The sequence below is a fragment of the Elephas maximus genome, chromosome 17 (genome assembly GCF_024166365.1).
Source record: "Elephas maximus indicus isolate mEleMax1 chromosome 17, mEleMax1 primary haplotype, whole genome shotgun sequence".
NCBI lineage: Eukaryota > Metazoa > Chordata > Mammalia > Proboscidea > Elephantidae > Elephas > Elephas maximus.
Genome location: NC_064835.1, coordinates 66,791,356 through 66,814,694, shown reverse-complemented (window position 1 = coordinate 66,814,694; position 23,339 = coordinate 66,791,356). Strand labels below are relative to the sequence as shown.

The following is a 23,339-nucleotide window of genomic DNA, read 5'->3' as shown; positions in this document are numbered from 1 at the left end:
CTCTGTTTACAATAGCAAAAAGCTGGAAGCAACCAAGGTGTCCGTCAACGGATGAATGGGTAAATAAATTGTGGTATATTCACACAATGGAATACTACGCATCGATAAAGAACAGTGACGAATCCGTGAAACATTTTATAACATGGAAAAACCTGGAAGGCATTATGCTGAGCGAAATTAGTCAGAGGCAAAAGGACAAATATTGTATAAGACCACTATTATAAGATCTTGAGAAATAGTATAAACTGAGAAGAACACATACTTTTGTGGTTACGAGGAGGGGAGGGAGGGAGGGAGGGAGAGGGTTTTTTATTGATTAATTAGTAGATAAGAACTGCTTTAGGTGAAGGGAAGGACAACACTCAATACATGGAAGGTCAGCTCAATTGGACTGGACCAAAAGCAAAGAAGTTTCCGGAATAAAATGAATGCTTCAAAGGTCAGCAGAGCAAGGGCGGGGATTTGGGGACCATGGTTTAAGGGGACTTCTAAGTCAATTGGCAAAATAATTCTATTATGAAAACATGCTGCATCCCACTTTGAAATGTGGCGTCTGGAGTCTTAAATGCTAACAAGCGGCCATCTAAGATGCATCAATTGGTCTCAACCCACCTGGAGCAAAAGAGAATGAAGAACACCAAGGTCACACGACAACTAAGAGCCCAAGAGACAGAAAGGGCCACATGAACCAGAGACCTACATCATCCTGAGACCAGAAGAACTAGTTGGTGCCCGGCCACAATCGATGACTGCCCTGACAGGGAGCACAACAGAGAACCCCTGAGGGAGCAGGAGATCAGTGGGATGCAGACCCCAAATTCTCATAAAAAGACCATACTTAATGGTCTGACTGAGACTAGAGGAATCCCGGCGGTCATGGTCCCCAAACCTTCTGTTGGCACAGGACAGGAACCATTCCCGAAGACAGCTCATCAGACATAAAAGGGACTGGACAGAGGGTGGGAAAGAGATGCTGATGAAGAGTGAGCTAATTATATCAGGTGGACACTTGAGACTGTGTTGGCATCTCCTGTCTGGAGTGGGCATGGGAGGATAGAGAGAGTAGGAAGCTGGCAAAATTGTCACGAAAGGGGAGACTGGAAGGGCTGACTCATTAGGGGGAGAACGGGTGGGAGTATGGAGTGGGATGTATGTAAGCTTATATGTGACAGACTGACTTGATTTGTAAACGTTCACTTGAAGCTCAATAAAAGTTAATAAAAAAAAAAATGAAATGGAATGCGTAAACATCCATATCCTAGGCATTAGTGAGCTAAAATGGACTGGTATTGGCCACTCTGAATTGGACAATCATATGGTCTACTATGCCTGGAACGACAACTTGAAGAGGAATGGCATTGCATTCATTGTCCAGAAGAACATTTCAAGATCTGTCCTGAGTACAATGTCGTCAGTGATAGGATGGTATCCATACACCTACAGGGAAGACCAGTTAATACAACTACTATTCAAATTTACGCACCAACCCTAAGGCCAAAGATGAAGAAAGTCAAGATTTTTACCAGCTTCTGCAGTGTGAAATTGATCGAACATGCAATCAGGATGTATTGATAATTACCAGTGATTGGAATGCAAAAGTCAGAAACAAAGAAGGATCGCTAGTTGGGAAATATGGTTTTGGTGACAGAACAATGCTGGAGATAGCATGATAGAATTTTGCAAGACCAACAACTTCTTCGTTGCAAATACCCTTTTCATCAATATAAACGGTGGCTATACACACAGAACTCACCAGGTGGAATACACAGGAATCAAATTGACTACATCTGTGGAAAAAGATGATGGAAAAGCTCAATATCATCAGTCAGAACAAGGCCAGGAGCTGACTGTGGAACAGACCATCAACTGCTCATATACAAGGTGAAACTGAAGGAAATTTGAACAAGTCCACAAAAGCCGAAGTACTACCCTGAGTGCATCCCACCTGAAATTAGAGACCATCGCAAGAATAGATTTGACACGTTTGACACTAATGACCCAAGACCAGACGAGTTGCAGAATGACATCAAGGACATCATACATGAAGAAAATAAGAGGTCATTAAAAAGACAGGAAAGACGAAAATGGATGTCAAAAGAGGCTCTGAAGCTTCCTCTTGAACGTCAGGCAGCTAAAGCAAAAGGAAGAAATGACAAAGTAAAAGAACAGAAGATTTCAAATGGCGGCTCGAGAAAACAAAGTATTATAATGACATGTGCAAAGAGCTGGACATAGAAAACCAAAAAGGAAGAACACACTTGGCATTTCTCAAGCTGAAAGAACTGAAGAAAAAATTCAAGCCTCGAGTTGCAACAGTGAAGGATTCTATGGGGAAAATATTAAATGACTCAGGAAGCATCAAAACAAGATGGAAGGAATACACAGAGTCATTATACCAAAAAGAATTAGTCGACGTTCAACCATTTCGAGAGGTGGCATATCATCAGGAACCGATGGTACTGAAGGAAGAAGTCCAAGCTGCTCTGAAGGCATTGGTGAAAAACAAGGCTCCAGGAACTGATGGAGTATCAATTGAGATGTTTCAACAGAGGGATGCACTGCTGGAAGTGATCACTCATCTATGCCAAGAAATTTGGAAGATGGCTACCTGGCCAATCGACTGAAAGAGATCCATATTTATGCCTATTTCCAAGAAAGGTGAGCCAACCGAATGTGGAAATTATAGAACAATATCATTAATATCACACACAAGCAAAATTTTGCTAAGTGTCAAAAGTGTCTGCAACGGTGTATCGACAGGGAACTGCTAGAAATTCAGGCCGGATTCAGAAGAGGACGTGGAACCAGGGATATCATTGCTGATGTGAGTGGATCCTGGCTGAAAGCCGAGAATACCAGACAGATGATTATCTGTGTTTTATTGACTATGCAAAGGCATCCAACTGTGTGGATCATAACAATTTATGGATAATGTTGCAAAGATTGGGAATTCCAGAACACTTAATTGTGCTCATGAGGAAACTGTACATAGATCAAGAGGCAGTTGTTCAGAAAGAACAAGGGGATACTGCGTGGTTTAAAGTCAGGAAAGGTGTGCGTCAGGGTTGTATCCTTTCACCGTACCTATTTGATCTGTATGCTGAGCAAATAATCTGAGAAGCTAGACTATATGAAGAATGGGGCATCAGGATTGCAGGAAGGCTCATTAACAACCTACATTATGCAGATGATACAACTTTGCTTGCTCAAAGTGAAGAGGACTTGAAGCACTGACTGATGAAGATCAAAGACCACAGCCTTCAGTATGGATTACATCTCAACATAAAACAAAACAAAAATCCTCACAACTGGACCAATAAGCAACATCATGATAAATGGAGAAAAGACTGAAGTTGTCAAGGATTTCATTTTATTTGGATCCACAATCAACGCCCATGGAAGCAGCAGTCAAGAAATCAAAAGACACATTGCATTGGGCAAATCTGCTGCAAAAGATCTCTTTAAAGTGTTGAAAAGCAAAGACATCACCTTGAAGACTAAGATGCGCCTGATACAAGTCATGGTATTTTCAATTGCATTATATGCATGGGAAAGCTGAACAATGAATAAGGAAGACCAAAAAAGAACTGACACCTTTGAATTGTGGTGTTGGCAAAGAATACTGAATGTACCGGGGACTGCCAAAGGAACAAACAAATCTGTCTTGGAAGAAGTATAGCCAGAATGCTCCTAAGAAGCAAGGATAGCGGTGAGAGTGCATCTGACATACTTGGGACACGTCAGGAGGAATCAGTCCCTAGAGAAGGACACCATGCTTGGTAAAGTACAGGGTCAGCGGAAAAGAGGATGATCCTCAACCAGATGAATTAGCACGGTGGCTGCAACAATGGGCTCAAGCAATACAACGATTGTGAGCATGGCACAGAACCGAGCAGTGTTGCATTCTGTGGTACATAGGGTCGCTATGAGTCAGATACAACTCAACAGCATCTAACAACAACGATCTGGACAGTGCAAATCTTATTACAGTTTGAATGACTTTTTTGAGAGTCGTACCATATCCCACATTAACATCTGGAAGGGCAGATTCTTCCATCCTTTAATTGTGCTACTCATTTTAAAAATTTAAATAGAAGGCTTTATATTGGTTCCTAGTCAACTTTATCTTATTTGCTTTAACCTATCATTGCAGCCTAATGAAAACTTTTTTTATTTCTCTGAATTTTGCCATCCAACATAGAAACAAGTTCTCCCATCTGAAAGTGGCTGTCTTTACTTATGTTGCAGACTTAAAAAAAAAAAAAAAAAAATGTTGAATTAACATGCCAGCTACAGAGATACAGAACCCTTTTATATACCACAAGAGACTGGTTCACCCTCTGTTTACATTCCATTTCTTGGTCTTGTCCATAAAAATAGTGGGTAAGAAGTTGAATGCTTCTTTGAAGTAAGGTAAATTAATGCTTATTTAGTCATAGCTACTCATTCATTCAACAAGTATATGAATACCTACTGAGTGCCAGGCACTGTACTAAGTACTAGGGATACAATGATGAGCAAGACAGACTAGTATCTGTTCTTATGAAGCTTACATTCTAGCTAATGGCAAAAACATTCCCAACTAAAACAATAAAGAAAGTGAGATTAGTTTTGCTTGACTAAAAATAATAAACTCTGTTATCCCAGGAAATAGGCTACTTTCAAAAGACTAATTTAAAAAAGGCTTTTGCCAGCAAAGCACCTACAGAAATAATCTCCAACTAATCTGTAACTGAATTAGGGATTTTTTACCTTTACACTTTTTAATACAAACTAATATGTAAACTCATCCTTGACGTAAACATTTTAAATAATACAAATAAAGTGAAAATCCCCCTTGACCACCGCTCCCAAATCCACTATTATCAGTGTGGTGTGCATACTTCCAGGCATTTTTGTCAGTGCATTTGCTTTGTGTTTTTTGTTTTTATATGCATTATATTATACTGTACTGTTTTGCAACTTGCTTTCTTCACTTAAAAGTACATTTTAGAGATCTTGCCATGACAGTAAGTATGGGTCTTCCTCATCCTTTTTTAATACTTGCAGACTCTGGATAGACAAAGTTTATCTAACTCTTCCTACTGATGAATAAGTACAGACTTTCCAACTTATCACCATTACCAAAGAGGCTACAATGAACATCCTTGAACACACCCGGTGTACATGTGCAAGTGTTCTCTAAAATAGTGTTTTTCAAACCCACTAGTGAATTGTGAAATCAACTGTGTAGTAACCAGAAATTTTATTTAATGAAATAAAACAGAATAGAATAAAGAGATGAATAAAGGAGATACCAAAATGCATACCATAGAGGTGAAAATTATTTCATAAAATATTTGTTTCATACACACATTTGTGTGTGTGCATATATATAACATTGCAATGTAAATGTAAAACATTTCTTACAGTGGGTTATACCAAAAACTTGGAAAAACACTGCTCTAAGGCATATTCTATGAGGTAGTATATTCAGGTCAAAAGAAATGTGCATTTTTACTAATTAGAAATTTTAAAAACTATTCCTGAGCATATTTCTGGTTCTCATAAATGAGATACATAAAATAGTGATATTATTAGATAAATATTAAAAATATTTACCTAAGCTGTATTTTCCAAATATTCTTGGCAATCAGGACTAGGTTTAGGTTATCAAAAATCTCAAATTGATACTGACTCTAATATTTATTATAAATAATTTCTCTAGTTATCAGTTAAAAAGAGGTTCAATCCAACAATTTTATCTTTTATGCTTTATGTTCTCTGACATATATTTAACATTTTTTTTTTTTATCCAGTAACTTAAAAAAGGTCTTCACTGACTAGCTTTTAAAAAATCATGCCATATCTGATAACTATTAGCATTTAATTCTTAGTGGAAAATTTAGAAACTATGTCTTGAAATACTTAAAAATTCAGCTATTCTTAAGAATAAAATGGACAAGTTTTCATTGCTCTTAATAAAAACAAAGACTTATAAAGTTTATATTTGGAGCCCTGGTGGCACAGTGGGTAAGAAATCAGCTGTTAACCAAAGCACTGGCAGTTCAAATCCACCAGCCACTCCCTGGAAACCCTATGGGGCAGTTCTACTGTGTCCTATAGGGTTGCTATAAGTTGGAATTGACTTGACGGCACCAGGCTTTTTTTTTTTGGTTTATAAAAATTTGGAATGAAAATTCACCATGATTATCATTTTGATGGATATTTTTCTTAAGTAAAAATAGAAATTTTTATTTATTCATACTATAAACCTCTCAAATGCATCACTTTTCAGGAGACAGATTTCCTAGTATCAACTCTTGTTTTTCTGTATCTCTTACCTGGAAAGAAAACAAAGTATTCTCTACACTGAAAATAGAAAAAATGCAGTGCATTTAAAATATCCAGTTATTTATGTTCTTACAAAAGTAAATAAGGTAACATACCTAGCCAGAGGGGAGCGAAACGCTGAAGCTGGTGTGGGAAAATCCATGGTCCTTGTCTCAAGAACTGGCTTTCCTGGAATAAACTTTAAACTGTTGGGATTTGGGGTATCTTGTGTTTGAATAAACATGTTTCTCACTAAAAAAGAGAATAATATTATTCTTAAAAGAAAAAAGTCGACATTTTCAGAAGTGCTCACATTTTCAAAGAACCAGAAGTAAGAAAAATTTTTAAAAAGACAATAAGGTTTTATCGCCCAAGTCAACAAAATAAGAATTTATAAAGACAAGGAAGAAAAATATCAATATATTTAGGAAAACTGAATAGAATTTTTATTAATGTTCTAATCATTTAGATGGTTTTGTTATACAACAGATTCTAGCACTATCCTACACTTAAGTAGGAAAGTAGATCATGACTCGAGTATTACATACATTCTCTTTGGTGTCTTGGTACCGATGACTACTATAATCATAACCATAAATCATCACTGTAATATTAACACAGTAAAATGTTACATTCTCTTCTTCCAAAGTCCTACCAGTCTTTTAAAGACAACACAATTAGTAATTCATAACAACAATAGCTAATATTTATTGTTTATTACATGCCAGATACAGGGTCAAGTGCTTTAAATTTACTTATGCATTATAATAACCATATGAAAAAGATACTATCATTAGCCTCATCTTACAAATGAAGAATCTGAAGCTTAGAGATGTTCAGTAACTTGTCCAAGGGTACATAGTAACATTATAAAATATATGCAAATTGGAACCTATATAATTACTTTCTGGAGTATTTAAAAACTATCTTAATAGGTTCTGTTCTTCCAGGGCCATGATTAGATTAAGAGTGAATTTATCAAATCAATAAAGAGGTAACTAAATCTTTTAATTTCCTGTCTTGCTATTATGAAAACAAGTTTTAGCACAATAGGATAGAACTGGGGTTTGAATAGTTTTAAACTATAAAACAGACCCTGATTATTTATTATGAAAATAAACATGTTTCTCATTAAAAAAATTACCACCTTAGAGCAGTTTATTTAAATAGGTTGACAACAGTATATAATAACAACTGAGATTTACTGAGCACATACCATGTCCTGGGCATGATGCTAAGCACTTTATATGCATTACATCATTTAATCCTTATATCCTCCAGGGAGGTACTGTTTTTATCACATTTTATGAGTATGCAGGCTAAAGCTCACGACCACTCAGCTAGTAAGTAATGCAGCCAGGATTCGAGCCTGACCGGTGTCCAAGCTCTGACTCTCTTAACCACTGTGCGTACAGCCACTCCTCACCTATTAGTACCAAGCATACTAGGGAAATATATTTAGGATCAGTCTTCTTATCCTATCCAGTCATAACCCTCATACCACTTATCTTAGTAGAGATAGTAAAATATCAAAAAGTATCAGTTTTATTTTAAATTTGAAAGAAACCAGATTTGACAAAACATGGTTGGCATGAAAGTGCTTTTCTTAACCATTATGGAGAAGAATCTAATTTGACAGCTGAGAGTTATTTTTGCACCTCTCCATGCAGTTCCAGCTAACTAATGGTGAACCATTTCCTTGATGAAATAGAAATTGAAACTAAACTCCCATACATTTTGCTTATGTCACTGTCTTATAAAGATATCAGTTGGTGACTTAGTGACCAGGAAAATCCTAAAAAAGGAAAAAATTAAAAGTGATAACCTTAACGTCCAAGCACTCGATTTAAAATATTTATACAGTAAAACCTGCCAAAGCCAGAACCTGTATAAGGAGAAAACCTACCAGAGAAGGAAAACTCAAATATTTTCCACTCCTACCTCCATCCAACAAATTCCTCTGAAAACCTACATATTAAGGGGAAAACATTAAAGAAACAATTGCCACCACTTTCTGTAAAATATGAAGACATCAGGGCTCTTTTAACCCTAGTTCTGAGCCAGTAATTTCTTGCAGCCTTTCTTAATAATTTGCTGGTAAATTAGGCATTCTGCCAACATCTGAAGAAATAAATCTGGTTTTATTTCTACACCTACTCCCCACTTATTAACTATCTCATTATCCAATATTTCGAATCTACAACAATAGTAAAAATTCCACTATCCAGCTATTTTGCAAATTAATAACGTATGTCTGGCGGTAACGAACGCTGAGGTGCAAGGTGAGAGTAACACTGGCTGTGATGGTTAAGGTTGCCTGTCAGTTTAGTTGGGCCATGAATCTTGGGGTTTTGGCAATTACGTAATGATGTAATTTGGCAGTTATGTAATGACGAACTCATCCTCTATTTTTTTGATCTGATGTGGTCATCCTCCATTTTCACATAACACTGATTTCCACAAACAACCTGGTCTTTGGAGCCTAACCATGCCCAATAAGTAAAGAGTGGGTGTATTCAGTCCATTTAAGTAAAACCACATTCGTAGAAAGACCTTCTGAAATACTTGAAGGTAAAAACTGTATGTAAAACATATACATAACCCAGTGCTGTCGAGTCGATTCCAACTCATAGCGACCCCATAGGACAGAGTAGAAGTGCCTCGCAGAGTTATATGATAGTAAAATCTATATAATTCTCTCCGAAGTAGAAAATTATGAAAATATGATAGTAATAATCACCACATAAATTTCCTCTTTTGACAATAAAAACTATTTTAAAAGAATAATTTGAATAGGTATTTAACAGAATCACTCCCATTACAGTCTAGGTTGGGTTTAATTAGATATTCCAAAAATGACTCCCAGCTCCATCATCTTTCTGAGGCTCCTGAATGTATCATGAGGGTAACAACAGGATAGAGACCAATCTATTTTTTTTCTATTATGCTTGGCACTAATAAGTACCTAATAAAAAAAAAAAATAGGTATGCATAAAAAAAAATGCATAAAAAAAATAAAATAGGTATGCATAAAAAAAAAAAATGCATAAGCTCCCCCAAAATATTAATGGTGCTTAATGTCAATATTGAAGACTAAAATCAGTGGGCTTCTAATTTGAAAAGTGTAGATGACCTTAATTCAGTACTACAAAATTTAAAAGCCAATTAAAGTGGTTTAATCTTCTGAGCTACTCTATATTTATGCCTAAACTAGTCTGTGATTCATGGAGACAAGCAAACCCTCCTCTTCTTGGCATAGCCTACAGGACAAGTAAGGTCTTTATCCTGGGCCAGCTCATGCCTTTAATCAGACTCGGTAACCTTTCAGAGTACGGCCACAGAGAGGTGTTCAAGGCAGTGATGGAAATGGGGTGGGCCAAGAGAATCCCTACTCTCACAGCTCCATAAGCACATACAGGTATGCAGTCACACACACACACCCTCCCCCAAGCTTCCCTAACTACAGGACAGTAGCGACATTTGAAATATTTTTCAAATCCTGTCTGCATACTTATTTCCAATTTTAAAGAAAATTTTGTTTACCAAAGCATGTAATGTCAACAATATTGTCAATATCATCAGTGATTAATTCTGACAAGATTAAAACTACATTCAAAATGCTATGTTGCTTTTACAGGCTTCTAAACAGAAAAAGAGGAGCCCTGGCGGTGTAGCAGTTAAGAGCTTGGGTGCTAACCATTGGCAGTTCAAATCCACCAGCCACTTCTACTCTGTCCTATAGGGTTGCTATGAGTTGGAATCGACTCGACAACAACATGTTTGGGTTTTTTGGTCCGTTCGTTTAAACAGAAAATTTACAAATTCTCATCTTTTATGCCCCCAAAAATCCTAGCATAGTTGCATTAGCATCCGAAACATAATTTATTCTAAAAGAGGTTAAATTTTACCTGTGGAACATAAGGTTGCAGGTAATGAGAAAAGCGGTCTTTGTACAAAGTGATGCAGAGCCTGTTTCTTAATGGTGTGTGGACTCATCATTACGTGACGGAATCTACATTTTAAAAACAATAATAAATGACATTGTAAGAGATTTAATCTTTGAAACTCAAGTTTCTACTTCTCACAAATAAAAGACGTAAGTAAAACTGAAACATAACCAGCAATGAAATCATTACAGAGGTGACTTTATTTTCCATCCACATTATTTTCACTTCCTTAGGCAAGCCATATCTACAAATAATTCACAAACAGATCTGAAATGGAAACTTACAGCCTTGATAATTAGGTATACAAAGGATAGTGTAACATCTGGGTATAAGAAACAGAAATGTATCTACGTTAGCGATTCACAACTTAAGAGTTCCAGACTCTTTGCTATGCATGAAGGAGGTAAAGAAGTGCAAGTTTCTTTTTTTTTTTTTTTCTTCATCTTATTTTAAAACTAAGTAACAGATTCATATGGTTAAAAATTCAAAACAAAGGAAAGTACATACAGTGAAAATTTTTCCTTCTTTTCTGCCTCCTACCACCATACCTCCCTCTCTAGAGATAACCTATATAGCCTGTTTTGAAAAGTCTTTCAATAATTCAAAAAGTTTAACAGAAAGTTTAAAACTTTCCTCCAAACTGCTAAAGAAGCTAACAACCTATATATATATGCTTTTTGACTGGAAAGCTATTAACTTTGTACATCGTAACTTTGATTTCTTTATGCTGACAGGGAAATGCTGATTGGCTATTTTTCATGGCTTTCCTAAATTGAAAACAAAGAAAGAAGGGAAAAACAATTACTGGATAAGGAAATAAAAGGAGATTTTAGTTCTGCAAAATTTTAGAACTGATGCAATTAACTTTAAAATCCAGCTTACTTTAAAATACTATTGCTATCCATTATAACTGTCATTTCACAGAAGTCAATGAAGAATTTTAAACAGGAGTCACTTTTGTGATCATATAAATGATCACTTTTTTTTTTTTTTTAAACGTTTCTCTCATTATTTTCCACCAAAATATGCAGGAGGCTAAGGACAGGGGCTGCATCACCACCATACTTTTCTAATAAAGATTCTGCTCTCACAAAGCAAGACTGAGCACCGATTCACTGGTATACACATTACCTAACAACTTTGCCTTCATTCAAAATACTTCTTCAAATAGGGCATTATGGGACATTAAAGTACTGCTAAAGATTTCTTTTTTCTTAAAGATTTAGGGAAACCCTGGTGGCGTAGTGGTTAAGTGCTATGGCTGCTAACCAAGGGGTCCGCAGTTCAAATCCACCAGGCGCTCCTTGGAAACTCTATGGGGCAGTTAGTTCTACTCTGTCCTATAGGGTCACTATGAGTCGGAATCGACTGGATGGCACTGGGTTTGGCTTGGTTTAAGGATTTAGGAGAACAAGAAGGTAAACATTAGCGACGAGGTGGAAACAACACTGAAGAGGGAATCAAGTAATCTGCAAAGCCCCGACCACCACTCCTGACACCTGCTCCAAACAGAACTGATCGTGTAAGGTCTGCCAACACTTTAAATTATACGACTATTACAGGAATGGAATCACTGGGTGGTGCATTTACTCAAAAGACAAGACGGAGACAGGAAGTGACTAACAACAACAACAAAATCCTGCTGTAACCTTAATTTTTGAAGGAAATGCATTTGAACTTCAAAAGCATCACGAGAGCACTAATACTCAAGAGGTCAACCCTTCCCTTTGTTCCAGAAGCAAAATCAGAGTCCTACACCTGAATAAATCCTCAGCCTGCCTTTCACCACACCAGTGCTGATGGACATCCTTTAGGAAGCAAACTCAAAGGGAGGGCACAAAGAAGGGGGAACGGAGTGGGCTTAGGTGGTGGAGAGGAAATCTAGGGGTCTGCATTCTCACGAGACTTCCTTCGCTTACCAGCTGTGTGACCTTAAGTCGCGTAACCTTTCTGCGCCTCACTGGGAGAATGAGGGGATGGGACAAGGTGTTGTCTTCCATGCTGTATGATATTCTGAATTTGTTTACAAGAGGAGGGAATGCACGTCGTGGAAGGGCTGGGGGGCCTCCAGCCAGCCTCTGAGAGCTTCCCCACCGCGGGGGCTGAGGTCCCGCCCCACAGGCTGGGACAAGGCTCGAACCGGAGGGGCGGAGCTGCCTCACCGACAGCCGCCCACCTCAGGGCTAAACCCACGAGTGCGAAGAGGGGGCTCGCCCCAAGAGCTCGGTCAGGAGAACCCGTTCCCCTTGAGGCAAGGCGGCAACTACTCCGCTGGCTAAGCCCGGTAGCACCCCTATGCGGAGACTCCGGGCTCGTCACCTACCGCCTACGAAGCCTAGCGGCAGCGGCCGCACGTCCCCAGCCCAGCCGGGCCGCCGCTGCCGCCGCCGCCATCTTAGTCCGAGAGTGCGCAGGCGTGAACCCGGTCTCGTCCCTTAGTTGACCCCTAAAGCTCCGCGCAGGCGCAGTTCGTCCGAGAACGGAGTGCGCACCCTGCCGGGAGCGAGTGGCGCTGCTGCGGAGGAGCGGGGAAGGCTTGTGGGGCGCCGTTTGCATCCTAGCCTACCTACTGTGTCATTTTGAGAACCCAATCTGAGATGCTTGCTCATGCGCCCTCGCTAAGGCACGCCGGACTCCCCACGCATTAGCGGAGCTGTACATTCTTTTACTGCTACCTGGGTACTGCGTTTGCGCTGATCCTGCAGTTGGAATGCTGTATCCCACCCGTAAATCCTCCCCATTCCGTCTGTGGAATCCGCCTTGCCCTACGGGTGACCCCCCCCACCCCCCAAATTTTCCCCGATCATGCTTTCCGAAGGGTTCTCACCTTCTTCCAGCGAGCTGTCTGGCTACCCCCATGGGGCTGATGAGACCTGTGTCTCTTATTCCTTCCGTTTTTAGATTTTGCTTATGGGCCAACCCGCACAGAAGACACACTAAGTGCCACGCTAACCCTGTCTGTGATACTTGTCTTTCTCTAGGACAGCAGCACTCAAAGTATGGACTGGAGCAGCAACAGCATCGTCTGGGGAACGTGGTTGTTGTTCGGTGCCAGTGGAGTTGGCTCCAACTTATCGCGCCCCTATTTTTTTTTATGTACAGCAGAACAAAATACTGCCGGGTCTTGGGCCATCCTCACAATCGTTGCTATGTTTTGAGCCCATTGCCGCAGCCGCTGGTTCAGTCCATATTGAGAGTCTTACTCTTTTTCATTTACCCTCTACGGAGCATGCCGTCCTTCTCTGGGGATTGGCTCTTCCTGATAACACGTCCAGAGTTGTTGTGTGTATTTGAGTGGATTCCAACTAATAGCCACCTTGTAGGAGAGGGTAGAACTGCCCCATGGGGTTCCAAACCCATCAGCCACTGTGGCAGTCTGCTCCCATAAAGATTTACAGCTTTGGAAACCTTAGGGTCGGTTTGACTGTGTCCTGTGGGGTCACTCTGAGTCAGAATAGACTTTATGGCCATGGGTTTTTTTGTTTGTTTTAATCTTTACGGAAGCAAAGCAGCTGGTGGGTTCAAACTGCCCACCTTTCAGTTAGCTGAGTGCTTAACTACTGTGCCACCAGGGCTTCATGTCCAAAGTAAGCAAGAGGAAGTCTTATCATCCTCCCTTCTAATGAGCGTTCTGACTGTACTTCTTCTGTCCTCAAGTAAAATCACCACAAAGTTATAGTAAAGCAAGAGGAAAGATTTTATTCAGCATGTGTTCAAAGAGGCAAAAGTGAGAAAGGAACCCAGGTGTAAATCCAGCCACCTACTGGTCACGTGATCTTTGACAAAGGCCCAAAGTCCTTTAAGTGGAGGGAAAAGACAGTCTTTTTAACAAATGATGTTGGCAAAACTGGATGTCCATGTGTAAAAAAAAGAAACAGGACCCATACCTCATGCCATACAAAAAAACTAATCAAAATGGATCGAAGACCTAAATATAAAACCAAAAATTATAAAGGTCATGGGAGAAAAAATAGGGTCAACGGTAGGGGCCCTAATGTATGGCATAAATAGGATACAAATGGTAACTAACAATATTCAAACACCAGAAGACAAGCTAGAAAACTGGGATCTTCTAAAAATTAAACACTTATGCTCATCAAAAGATTTCGTCAAGAGAGTAAAAAGAGAACCTACAGACTGGGAAAAATTTTTTGGCTATGACCTATCAAATAGCTGTTATCTATCGAATGTCAGATAACTACTTTCGTTTTGGCCATCAGCTTTTGGCTTGTTTCTGGGCCTTAGTAGAGACTGAATGCTTAACCATGAGACTCTAAGTCACCAGGCGCCCTGAGCTGCCCGTCATGAACTGGGTGTTGTCTGACCCACAGAGTCATAAAGTTGGACGTGCAAAGCAGCAGCCCATCATTAAATGGAAGTGGTATATCCAAGACTGGGCATGAGCAGGATCTGAAGGGACAAGTAAGTTTTTGAGGAAGTGGACCAAATGCCCATGGTCTCTACTCCAGTCACATTACTTTCTATCTCTCTTTCTAAACCTGTGGACCTCATGGGCACTTCTTTATGATCAGTTGACTGAGAAAGAGAAAATGCGTGCCTGGTTTACAGATAGTACCGCATCATATGCGTAACCTATTGCTGTAGAGTCAATTCCGACTCATAGTGACCCTATAGGACAGAATAGAACTGCCCCATTGAGTTTCCAAGGAGCGCCTGGTGGATTTGAGCTGCCGACCTTTTGGTTGGCAGCAGTAGCTCTTAACCACTATGCCACCAGGGTTTCTGCACAATGGCACCACTCAAAAGTGGACAGTGGCAGTACTACAGACCCTTTCTGGGACTTCCCTAAAGGAGAGTGGTAAAAGGGAAACCCTCCCAATGAGCAGAACTTCCAGCAGTGCATCTGGTTGTTCACTTTCCTTGGAAGGAGAAATGGCCAGATGTGCAACTGTATACTGACTCATGGGCTGTGGCCAATGGCTTGGCCAGATGGTCAGGGACTTGGAAGGAACTCAGTTGGAAAGTAGGAGAAAAGGACTTATGAGGAAGAAGTATGTGGATCGACCTCTCTGAATGGGCCAAAGAAGTGAAGATATTTGTGTCTTATGTGAATGCTCACCAAAGGGTGACCTCAGCAGAAGAAGATTTTAACAATGAAGTAGGTAGGATGACACGTTCTGTGGAAACCAATCATCCTCTTTCCCCAGCTACTCCCATCATTGTTCAATGAACAAAGTGGTCATGGTAGCAGGGATGGAGGTTTTTCATGGGTTAGGCGACATGGACCTCTACTCACAAAGGCTGATTTAGCTAAGCCACAGCTGAGTGCCCAATCTGCCAGCAGCAAAGACCTACACTGAGTCCCAGATATGGCACCATCCCTCAAGGTGATCAGCCAGCAACCTGGTGGCAAGTTGATTACATTGGACCACTTCCATCATGGAAAGGGCAGCGCTTTGTTCTTACTGGAATAGCCACTTACTCTGGATATGGATTTGCCTTCCATGCATGCTATGCTTCTGCCAAAACTACCATCCATGGACTTACAGAATGCCTTATCCACCATCATGGTATCCCACACGGCATCACCTTGGATCAAGGGACTCACTTCACAGCAAATGAATTGTGGCAATGGGCCCATGCTCACAGAAGTCACTGGTCTTACCATGTTCCCCATTATCCTGGAGCAGCTGGCTTGATAGAATGATGCAGTGGCCTTCTAAAGACACAATTATAGCACGAGCTAGGTGGCAATACCTTGCAGGGTTGGGACAATGTTCTCCAGGAGGCTGTATATGCTCTAAACCAGTGTTCAACATATGGTGCTATATCTCCCATAGCCAGGATTCGTGGGTCCAGGAATCAAGAGGTGGAAATGGGAGTGGCTTCAGTCACTATTACCCCTAGTGACCCACTTGCAAGATTTTTTTTTTTTTATCCCTCTAAGTCTAGAGGTCTTAGTTCCAAAGGGAGGAATGCTCCCACCTGGGAACACAGCACTGATTCTATTGAACTGGAAGCTAAAAATACCACCTGGCCACTTGGGATCCTTTTGGATCAACAGGCAAAGGAGTTACTATACTGATCCTGATTACTAAGAAGAAATCAGATTGATATGACATAATGGAGGTAAAGAAGAGTGTGTCTGGAATGCAGGAAATTCCTCAGGGCGTCTCAATACTACCATGCCCTGTGATTAAAATCAGTGGAAAACTACGGCAACTTAATTCCAACATGACTACTAACAGCCCAGACCCTTCGGGAATGAAGGTTTGGGTCACCCCACCAGGCACAGAACCTCGACCAGCTGAGGTGCTTGCTGAGGGCAAAGGGAATATGGAATGGGTAGTGGAAGAAGGTAGTTGTAAATACCAGTTACAGCCACATGATCAGTTGCAGAAATGAGGACTGTAATTGTTATGCGTATTTTTGTTTTGTAAATGTGCATCAAATATTTTTGTTTTCTTCACTTATAAAATATAAGATGTAAACAGGGCTAGTGCATTTTTGGTTGTGTGTTGTATCATGTATGTGCAAGTATGACTTTATAATTGTCTTTATTCAGAAATTATATATGATTTAAGGAGATGTGTTCAGGTGCCAAGTTGACAAGGGGTAGACTGTGATGGTTAAGATTGTATGTCAACTTGGCTGGACCATAATTCTCAGTGTTTTGGCAGTCGTATAACGTGATCGGTTCCCTGTTGAGATTTGATATATGATCACCCCCATGAAGATCTGCTATGAGTAGCCAATCAGTTGAAAGGGAGTTTCCTTGGGTGTGTGGACTGCATCAAATGTAAGCGGACATTCTGGCGAGGCTGGGGGGCTTTTTGCTCACACTGGATCCTGCAGCTGGCTCCTGTTCATCTGACCTCTGGTTCTTGGGACTTGAGCTAGCAGTTTACCTGCGGTCTTGCCTGCTGATCTTGGGATTCATTGATCTTCGCAGCAAGAGTCCTTCTCTCTGACCTGCCTGTCTTGGGCTTGCCAGCCCCTGTGGCTACGTGAATCAGGAGAAGCCTCTATCCCAACCCATGCGCTTAGGACATTTCAGCCTCTACAGCCCCATGAGCCATTTCCTTGATATAAATCTCTGTCTATATATATATATATATATTTATTCACTTTACTGATTTTGCTTCCCTAGAGAGCCTAGCCTAAGACATTATCCGACAGAGGTCAAAGCGTCTCTGAAATCTGTAGGAAAATCCAACTCCTCTACAACAAAAAGACAAATAATCCAATTAAAAAATAGGCAAAGGATACGAACAGACACTTCACCAAAGAAGACATTCAGGTGGCTAACAGACGCGTGAGAAAATGCTTGAGATCACTAGCCATTAAAGAGAAATGCAAATCAAAACTACGATGAGATACCATCTCACTCCGACATTACTGGCACTAATCAAAAAAAATAAATAAATAACAAATGTTGGAGGCTTTGGGGAGATTGGAACTCTTATGCACTGCTAGTGGGAATGCAAAGCAGTGCAACCATTTTGGAAAATGATATGGTGGTTCCTTGAAAAGCTAGAAATAGAAATATCATAGGATCCAGCAATCCCACTCCTAGGAATATATGCTAGAGAAATAAGAGCCGCCACGTGAAAAGGCATATGCACGTTCACGTTCACTGCAGCATTATTCACAGTAGCAAAAACAACCTAAGTGCCCATCAACAGATGAATGGACAAGCTATGGTGCATACACACAATGGAATTCTATGCAACGATAAAGAACAATGATGAATCTGTGAAACATCTCGCAAACATGGCTGAATCTGGAGGGCATTATGCTGAGTGAAACAAGTCAATCATAAAAGGACAAACACTGCATGAGACCACTATTATAAAAACTCATGAAAAGGTTTACACACAGAAAGAAACAATTTTTGATGGTTACAAGGGAGGGGTATGGTGGGGAGGGAAAAACACTAACTAGACAATAAATAAGTGGTAATGCGCTGAACAGTATGACAGCATGCAACACTGGGGAAGTCATCACAGCTTGACCAAGACAAAGTCACAGAAGTTTCATAAATCAAAAAAACAAAACCTGTTGCCGTCGAGTCGATTCCGAAGCATAGCGACCCTGTAGGACAGAGTAGAACAACTCTATAGTGTTTCCGAGGAGTGGCTGGTGGATTCAAACTGCCAACTTTTTGGTTAGCAGCCGACCTCTCAACCACTGCACCACCATAGACACATCCAAACTCCCTGAGGGACCAAGTTACTGGGCCGAGGGCTAGGGACAATGGTCTCGGGAAACATCTAGCTCAATTGGCATAACACAGTTTATAAAGACAAGGTTCTACATACTACTTTGATAAGTAGCATCAGGGGTCTTGAAAGCTTATGAGCGGCCATCTAAGGCACTCCACTGGTCTCACTCCATCTGGAGCAAGGGAGAATGAAGAAAACCAGCAGTACAAGGGAAAGATTATTCCAAAGGACTAACGGATCACAACTACCACAGCTTCCACCAGACTGAGTCCATCACAACTAGACGGTGCCCGCTACCACCACCGACTGCTCTGACAGGGATCACATAGAGGGTCCTGGACAGAGCTGGAGAAAAAGAAAAATGTATAACAGATTTCAAACTCACACACACACACACAAAAAAGACCAGACTCACTGGTCTGACAGAGACTGGAGAAACCCCAAGAGTATGGCCCATGATACACTTTTTACTCAGTACCAAAGTCACTTCTGAGGTTTCACCCTTTACCCAAAGATTAGACAGGCCTGCTCTGTCCTGTATGGTCACTATGAGTCAGAATTGATACAATGGCAGTGGGTTTGGTTTTATAATTATTAAGGAGCCCTGGTGGCGTAGTGGTTAGACAAGTCAAATATGTTCCAAAGAAGAAAGGGAAGAGGCCCAGAAAAGTAAAGCATTTCCGAAGAAGAAGAACAAAGTGGGAGGCCTCACACTACCTGATTTTAGAACCTATTATACTGCCACGGTAGTCAAAACAGTCTGGTACTGGTACAACAACAAATACATAGACCAATGGAACAGAATTGAGAATCCAGACATAAATTCATCCATTTGTGAGCAGCCTATATTTGACAAAGGCTCAAACTCTGTTAATTCAGGAAAAGACAGTCTCTTTAACAAATGGTGCTGGCATAACTGGATATCCATCTGCAAAAAAATGAAACAAGACCCATACCTCACACCATGCACAAAAATTAACTTGAAATGGATCAAAGACCTAAATATAAAATCTAAAACAATAAAGATCATGGAAGAAAAAAAAGGGACAATTCTAGTGTTAAGGGACCATAGAGATTGAGATACCTAATTAATTAGTACCCCATCAGACTATCAGGCCCCAGCCCAGTCACCTCCCTTGCTACATCACTCACTTCCTTAAAGTTGTTTTTCAGGCCCTCTGGAAGGTCCCAGCCAAAACCAGTTCAAACTGGCCCAAAGTGGTAAAGCATGCACAGAACTGGTAAAAGTGACTGGCAAGTGACCCAGGGGAATCCCCAGACACTGTGCATGCCCAGTGACAGAAATCCAGTGGAGCCATCAAACTAAACTCCCATACAGATCTTGCGGTTTCACGGACCTTTATTCCTCAAGCACTTCCGTTATGCTGGTCTGGTATAATAAAAATTGCGAATACCTTTAATTCGAGGCCTGCGACCATTAGCTAATCAGCAACAAATAACCCACCTCTTAACCACCTTTATATGAATATGTATAACTCCCCAATATTAAAAAACCTATCAAATGTGCGTGTTCTTTTAAATCAAGGAACTCAATCTGAGGTTGATACCTCTGAGTTCCCGCTTGCTAGCCTGCAAAATAAACTCTTTCCTCCTCTCAAAACAGTGTCTGAGAGATTGGCTTCTTGTACGCTGGGCACAGACCCATTGGTCCAGTTTCACTAGGGGCCCTAATGCATGGCATAAACAGAATACAAAACATTACTAACTGCACAAACACCAGAAGAGAAACTAGATAGCTAAGAGCTCTGAGAAATCAAACACTTATGCTCATCAAAAAACTTCGTCAAGAGAGTAAAAAGACAACCTAAAGACTGGGAAAAAAGTTTTTGGCTACGACAAATCCAATCAGCGTCTAATCTCTAAAATCTACAAGATACTGCAAAACGTCAACAACAAAAAGACAAATAACCCCATTAAAAAAATGGGCAAAGGATATGAACAGACACTTCACCAAAGACATTCAGGCAGCTACCAGATACATGAGGAAATGCTCATGATCATTAGCCTTTAGAGAAATGCAAATCAAAACTACAATGAGATACCCATCTCACCCCAACAAGGCTAGCATTAATCCAAAAAATACAACATAATAAATGTTGGAGAGGTTGTGGAGAGACTGGAACACTTATATACTGTTGGCAGGAATGTAAAATGGTACAGCCACTTTGGAAATTGATTTGGCACTTCCTTAAAAAGCTAGAAATAGAAGTACCATACGATCCAACAATCCCACTCCTTGGAATATATCCTAGAGAAATAAGAGCCATCACACAAATAGATACAGGCATGCCCATGTTCATTGCAGCACTGTTCACAATAGCAAAAAGTTGTAAACAACCTAGGTGCCTATCGACAGATGAATGGATAAACAAATTATGGTATATCCACACAGTGGAATACTACACAACAATAAAGAACAACGATGAATCCATAAAACATCTCATAACATGGAGGAATCTGGAAGGCATTATGCTGAGTGAAATTAGTCAGTTATAAAAGGACAAATATTGTTTGAGACCACTATTATAAGAACTCAAGAAAAGGTTTAAACACAGAGGAAAACATTATTTGACAGTTACGAGGGTGGGGAGGGAGGGAGAGGGGTATTCACTAACTAGATGATAGATAAGAATTATCTTAGGTGAAGGGAAGGACAACACACAATACAGGGGAAGTCAGCACAGCTGGACTAAACCAAAAGCTAAGGAGTTTCCTGAATACAACCACACACTTCGAGGGACAGAGTAGCAGGGGCAGGGGTCTCGGGACCATGGTTTCAGGAGACATCTAGGTCAACTGGCATAACAAAGTTTATTAAGGAAATGTTCCGCATCCCATTTTGGTGAGTGGTGTCTGGGATCTTAAAAGCTAGCTAGTGGCCACCTGAGATACATCAGTTTGTCCCAATCCATCTGGAGCAAAGGAGAATGAAGAACATCAAAGATACAAGGAAAATATGAGCCCAAGAGACAGAAAGTGCCACATAAACAAGAGACTCCATCAGCCTGAGACCAGAAGAACTAGATTGTGCCCGGCTACAACCAATGACTGCCCTGACAGGGAACACAACAGACAGTCCCTGATGAAGCAGGAGAATAGTGGGGTATAGAACTCAAATTCTAGTAAAAAGACCAGACTTAATGGTCTAACTGAAACTGGAGGGACCCCAGAAGACATGGCCCCTGGACTCTCTGTTAGCCCAGAACTGAAACCATTCCCAAGGCCAACTCTTCAGACAGAGATTTGACTGGACCATAAGACATAATCCTTGTGAAGAGAGTGCTTTTTAGCTCAAGTAGATACATGAAACTAAGTGGGCAGCTCCTGTCCGAAGGCAAGATGAAGGCAAAAAGGGACAGGAGCTGGTTGAACGGACACGGGAAATCTGGAGTGGAAAGGAGTGTGCTGTGACATTATAGGGAGAGCAACTAGGGCCACATAAAAATGTGTGCATAAATTTTTGTATGAGAAACTAACCTGAACTGTAAACTTTCACTTAAAGCACAATTAAAAAAAAAAAAGTTCCAAAGAAGAATGAGTCTTTACAGATTTTTATACTCCAGCATATTGCTGGTAAAACAATTAGTGGTCAGTAGGATTCCACGGGAGCCCTGATGGCACAGTGGTTAAGCGTTCAGCTGCTAAGCAAACGGTTGGCTGTTTGAATCCACCAGCTGCTCCTTGGAAACCCTGTGGGGCAGCTCTACTCTGTCCTATAGGGTAGTTATGAGTCAACTCTACATGAAAGGGTTTTTTTTTTTTTTCCCCCTTAGGATTCCATATGACCAGTCTTAAAGAATCATTAAAGTAATTTCTGATTTACCCTAGAACATAGCTCTAGTTTGACCTTCAGACTTCAAAGTTTCTGTTTCTTGAAACTGATTGCACATAATTCTTCAAGAGACTGCGATGTCCAAGGCAAAACAGCTTTTTTTTTTTTTTTTCAATTGTTTGACTTAAAAGTGAATTTTAGAAGACCAGTTTCCTCAAGGTTCACAGATCATCTCAGGGTGATAGCTTGGGTGGGTCATCCTAACTCCATGGAACCCAGAAATCTGGATTCCACAGGAATTTCTCAGAACCCACCCTGAAGCACCTTGGAAAACAGGCCTGATGGTTTGCCTGAAAACCCTATGGAGTGCAATTCTACTCTGCAACAGACAGTGTTGCCATGAGTTGGAATTGACTTGACGGCAACTGGTTTGGGTTTTTTGTTTCTGATTTTTTAGTAGAAAAGACACACAGGCTTTTGGAAATGTTCAGGCCACACACCCAAGACAACCCTGGTGGTTTCTATGGCTTCTAAAGGGGTGGGGGGTGCTATAGGCTTGCAGCTGGCCTGGACCTGGATGCTGTGAGTGGGCTGTGCCGCCTCTGAGTGCAGTTTACATTCTAAAGGCTGCTTGTTTGCTTCCAAACACTGTCTCCCTTCACTGACCCATTGTAGACCGCAGTGCAGTCCAAGGCTTTTTCTTTTACTCTCTTCTAGACCATGAATTCAGTGCAAAATGTGGTTTTTCCATCCAGGACCAGGCCCTGGTTAGGGACAATCTTTTCTTTCTTTCTTCAACTTCTCTCTCTCTTATGGTTTCCTTCTCATGAGAAAAATCCTGCCTTGCTCCAAATCTCCTTCCAGCTACCACCCTCTCTTTGCTTTTCTTCAGAGTCAAATGGCTTAAAAGAGATGTCTACACTCTACTCTCTAGTTTTTCATGTCCCACTGCTCAGATCATCGAGACCAGACTTCTATGTCCCGCCATTCTCAAGGAACTGCTGTAGGCAAGGCCACACATAACCTCTTTGTTGCTAAACCTGAAGAAGCCTTCTAGGTCCTTACCTTTCCTGACCTCTGCAACATACATGCTGCAACCTT

At 40.7% G+C, this 23,339-nt stretch overlaps 1 protein-coding gene across 2 annotated transcripts in view; it reads right to left on the bottom strand.

The window, feature by feature from the left end:
* The window catches only part of NFU1 (NFU1 iron-sulfur cluster scaffold), a 45,072-nt gene extending 32,409 nt beyond the window's left edge, over window positions 1-12,663 (bottom strand). The window contains exons 1-3 of one of the 2 annotated variants that reach the window (XM_049856423.1): window positions 12,583-12,663; window positions 10,221-10,324; window positions 6,429-6,564 (exon numbers count right to left, since the gene is read on the bottom strand). In XM_049856423.1, the coding sequence (XP_049712380.1) occupies window positions 6,429-6,564; window positions 10,221-10,324; window positions 12,583-12,653 (311 nt within the window). In that variant the 5' untranslated portion in view covers window positions 12,654-12,663. Of the gene's footprint in view, window positions 1-6,428; window positions 6,565-10,220; window positions 10,325-12,178; window positions 12,561-12,582 lie in introns of those variants that run through there. The other variant, XM_049856424.1, reaches the window with a different exon arrangement.
* Window positions 12,664-23,339: the final 10,676 nt, after the last annotated feature.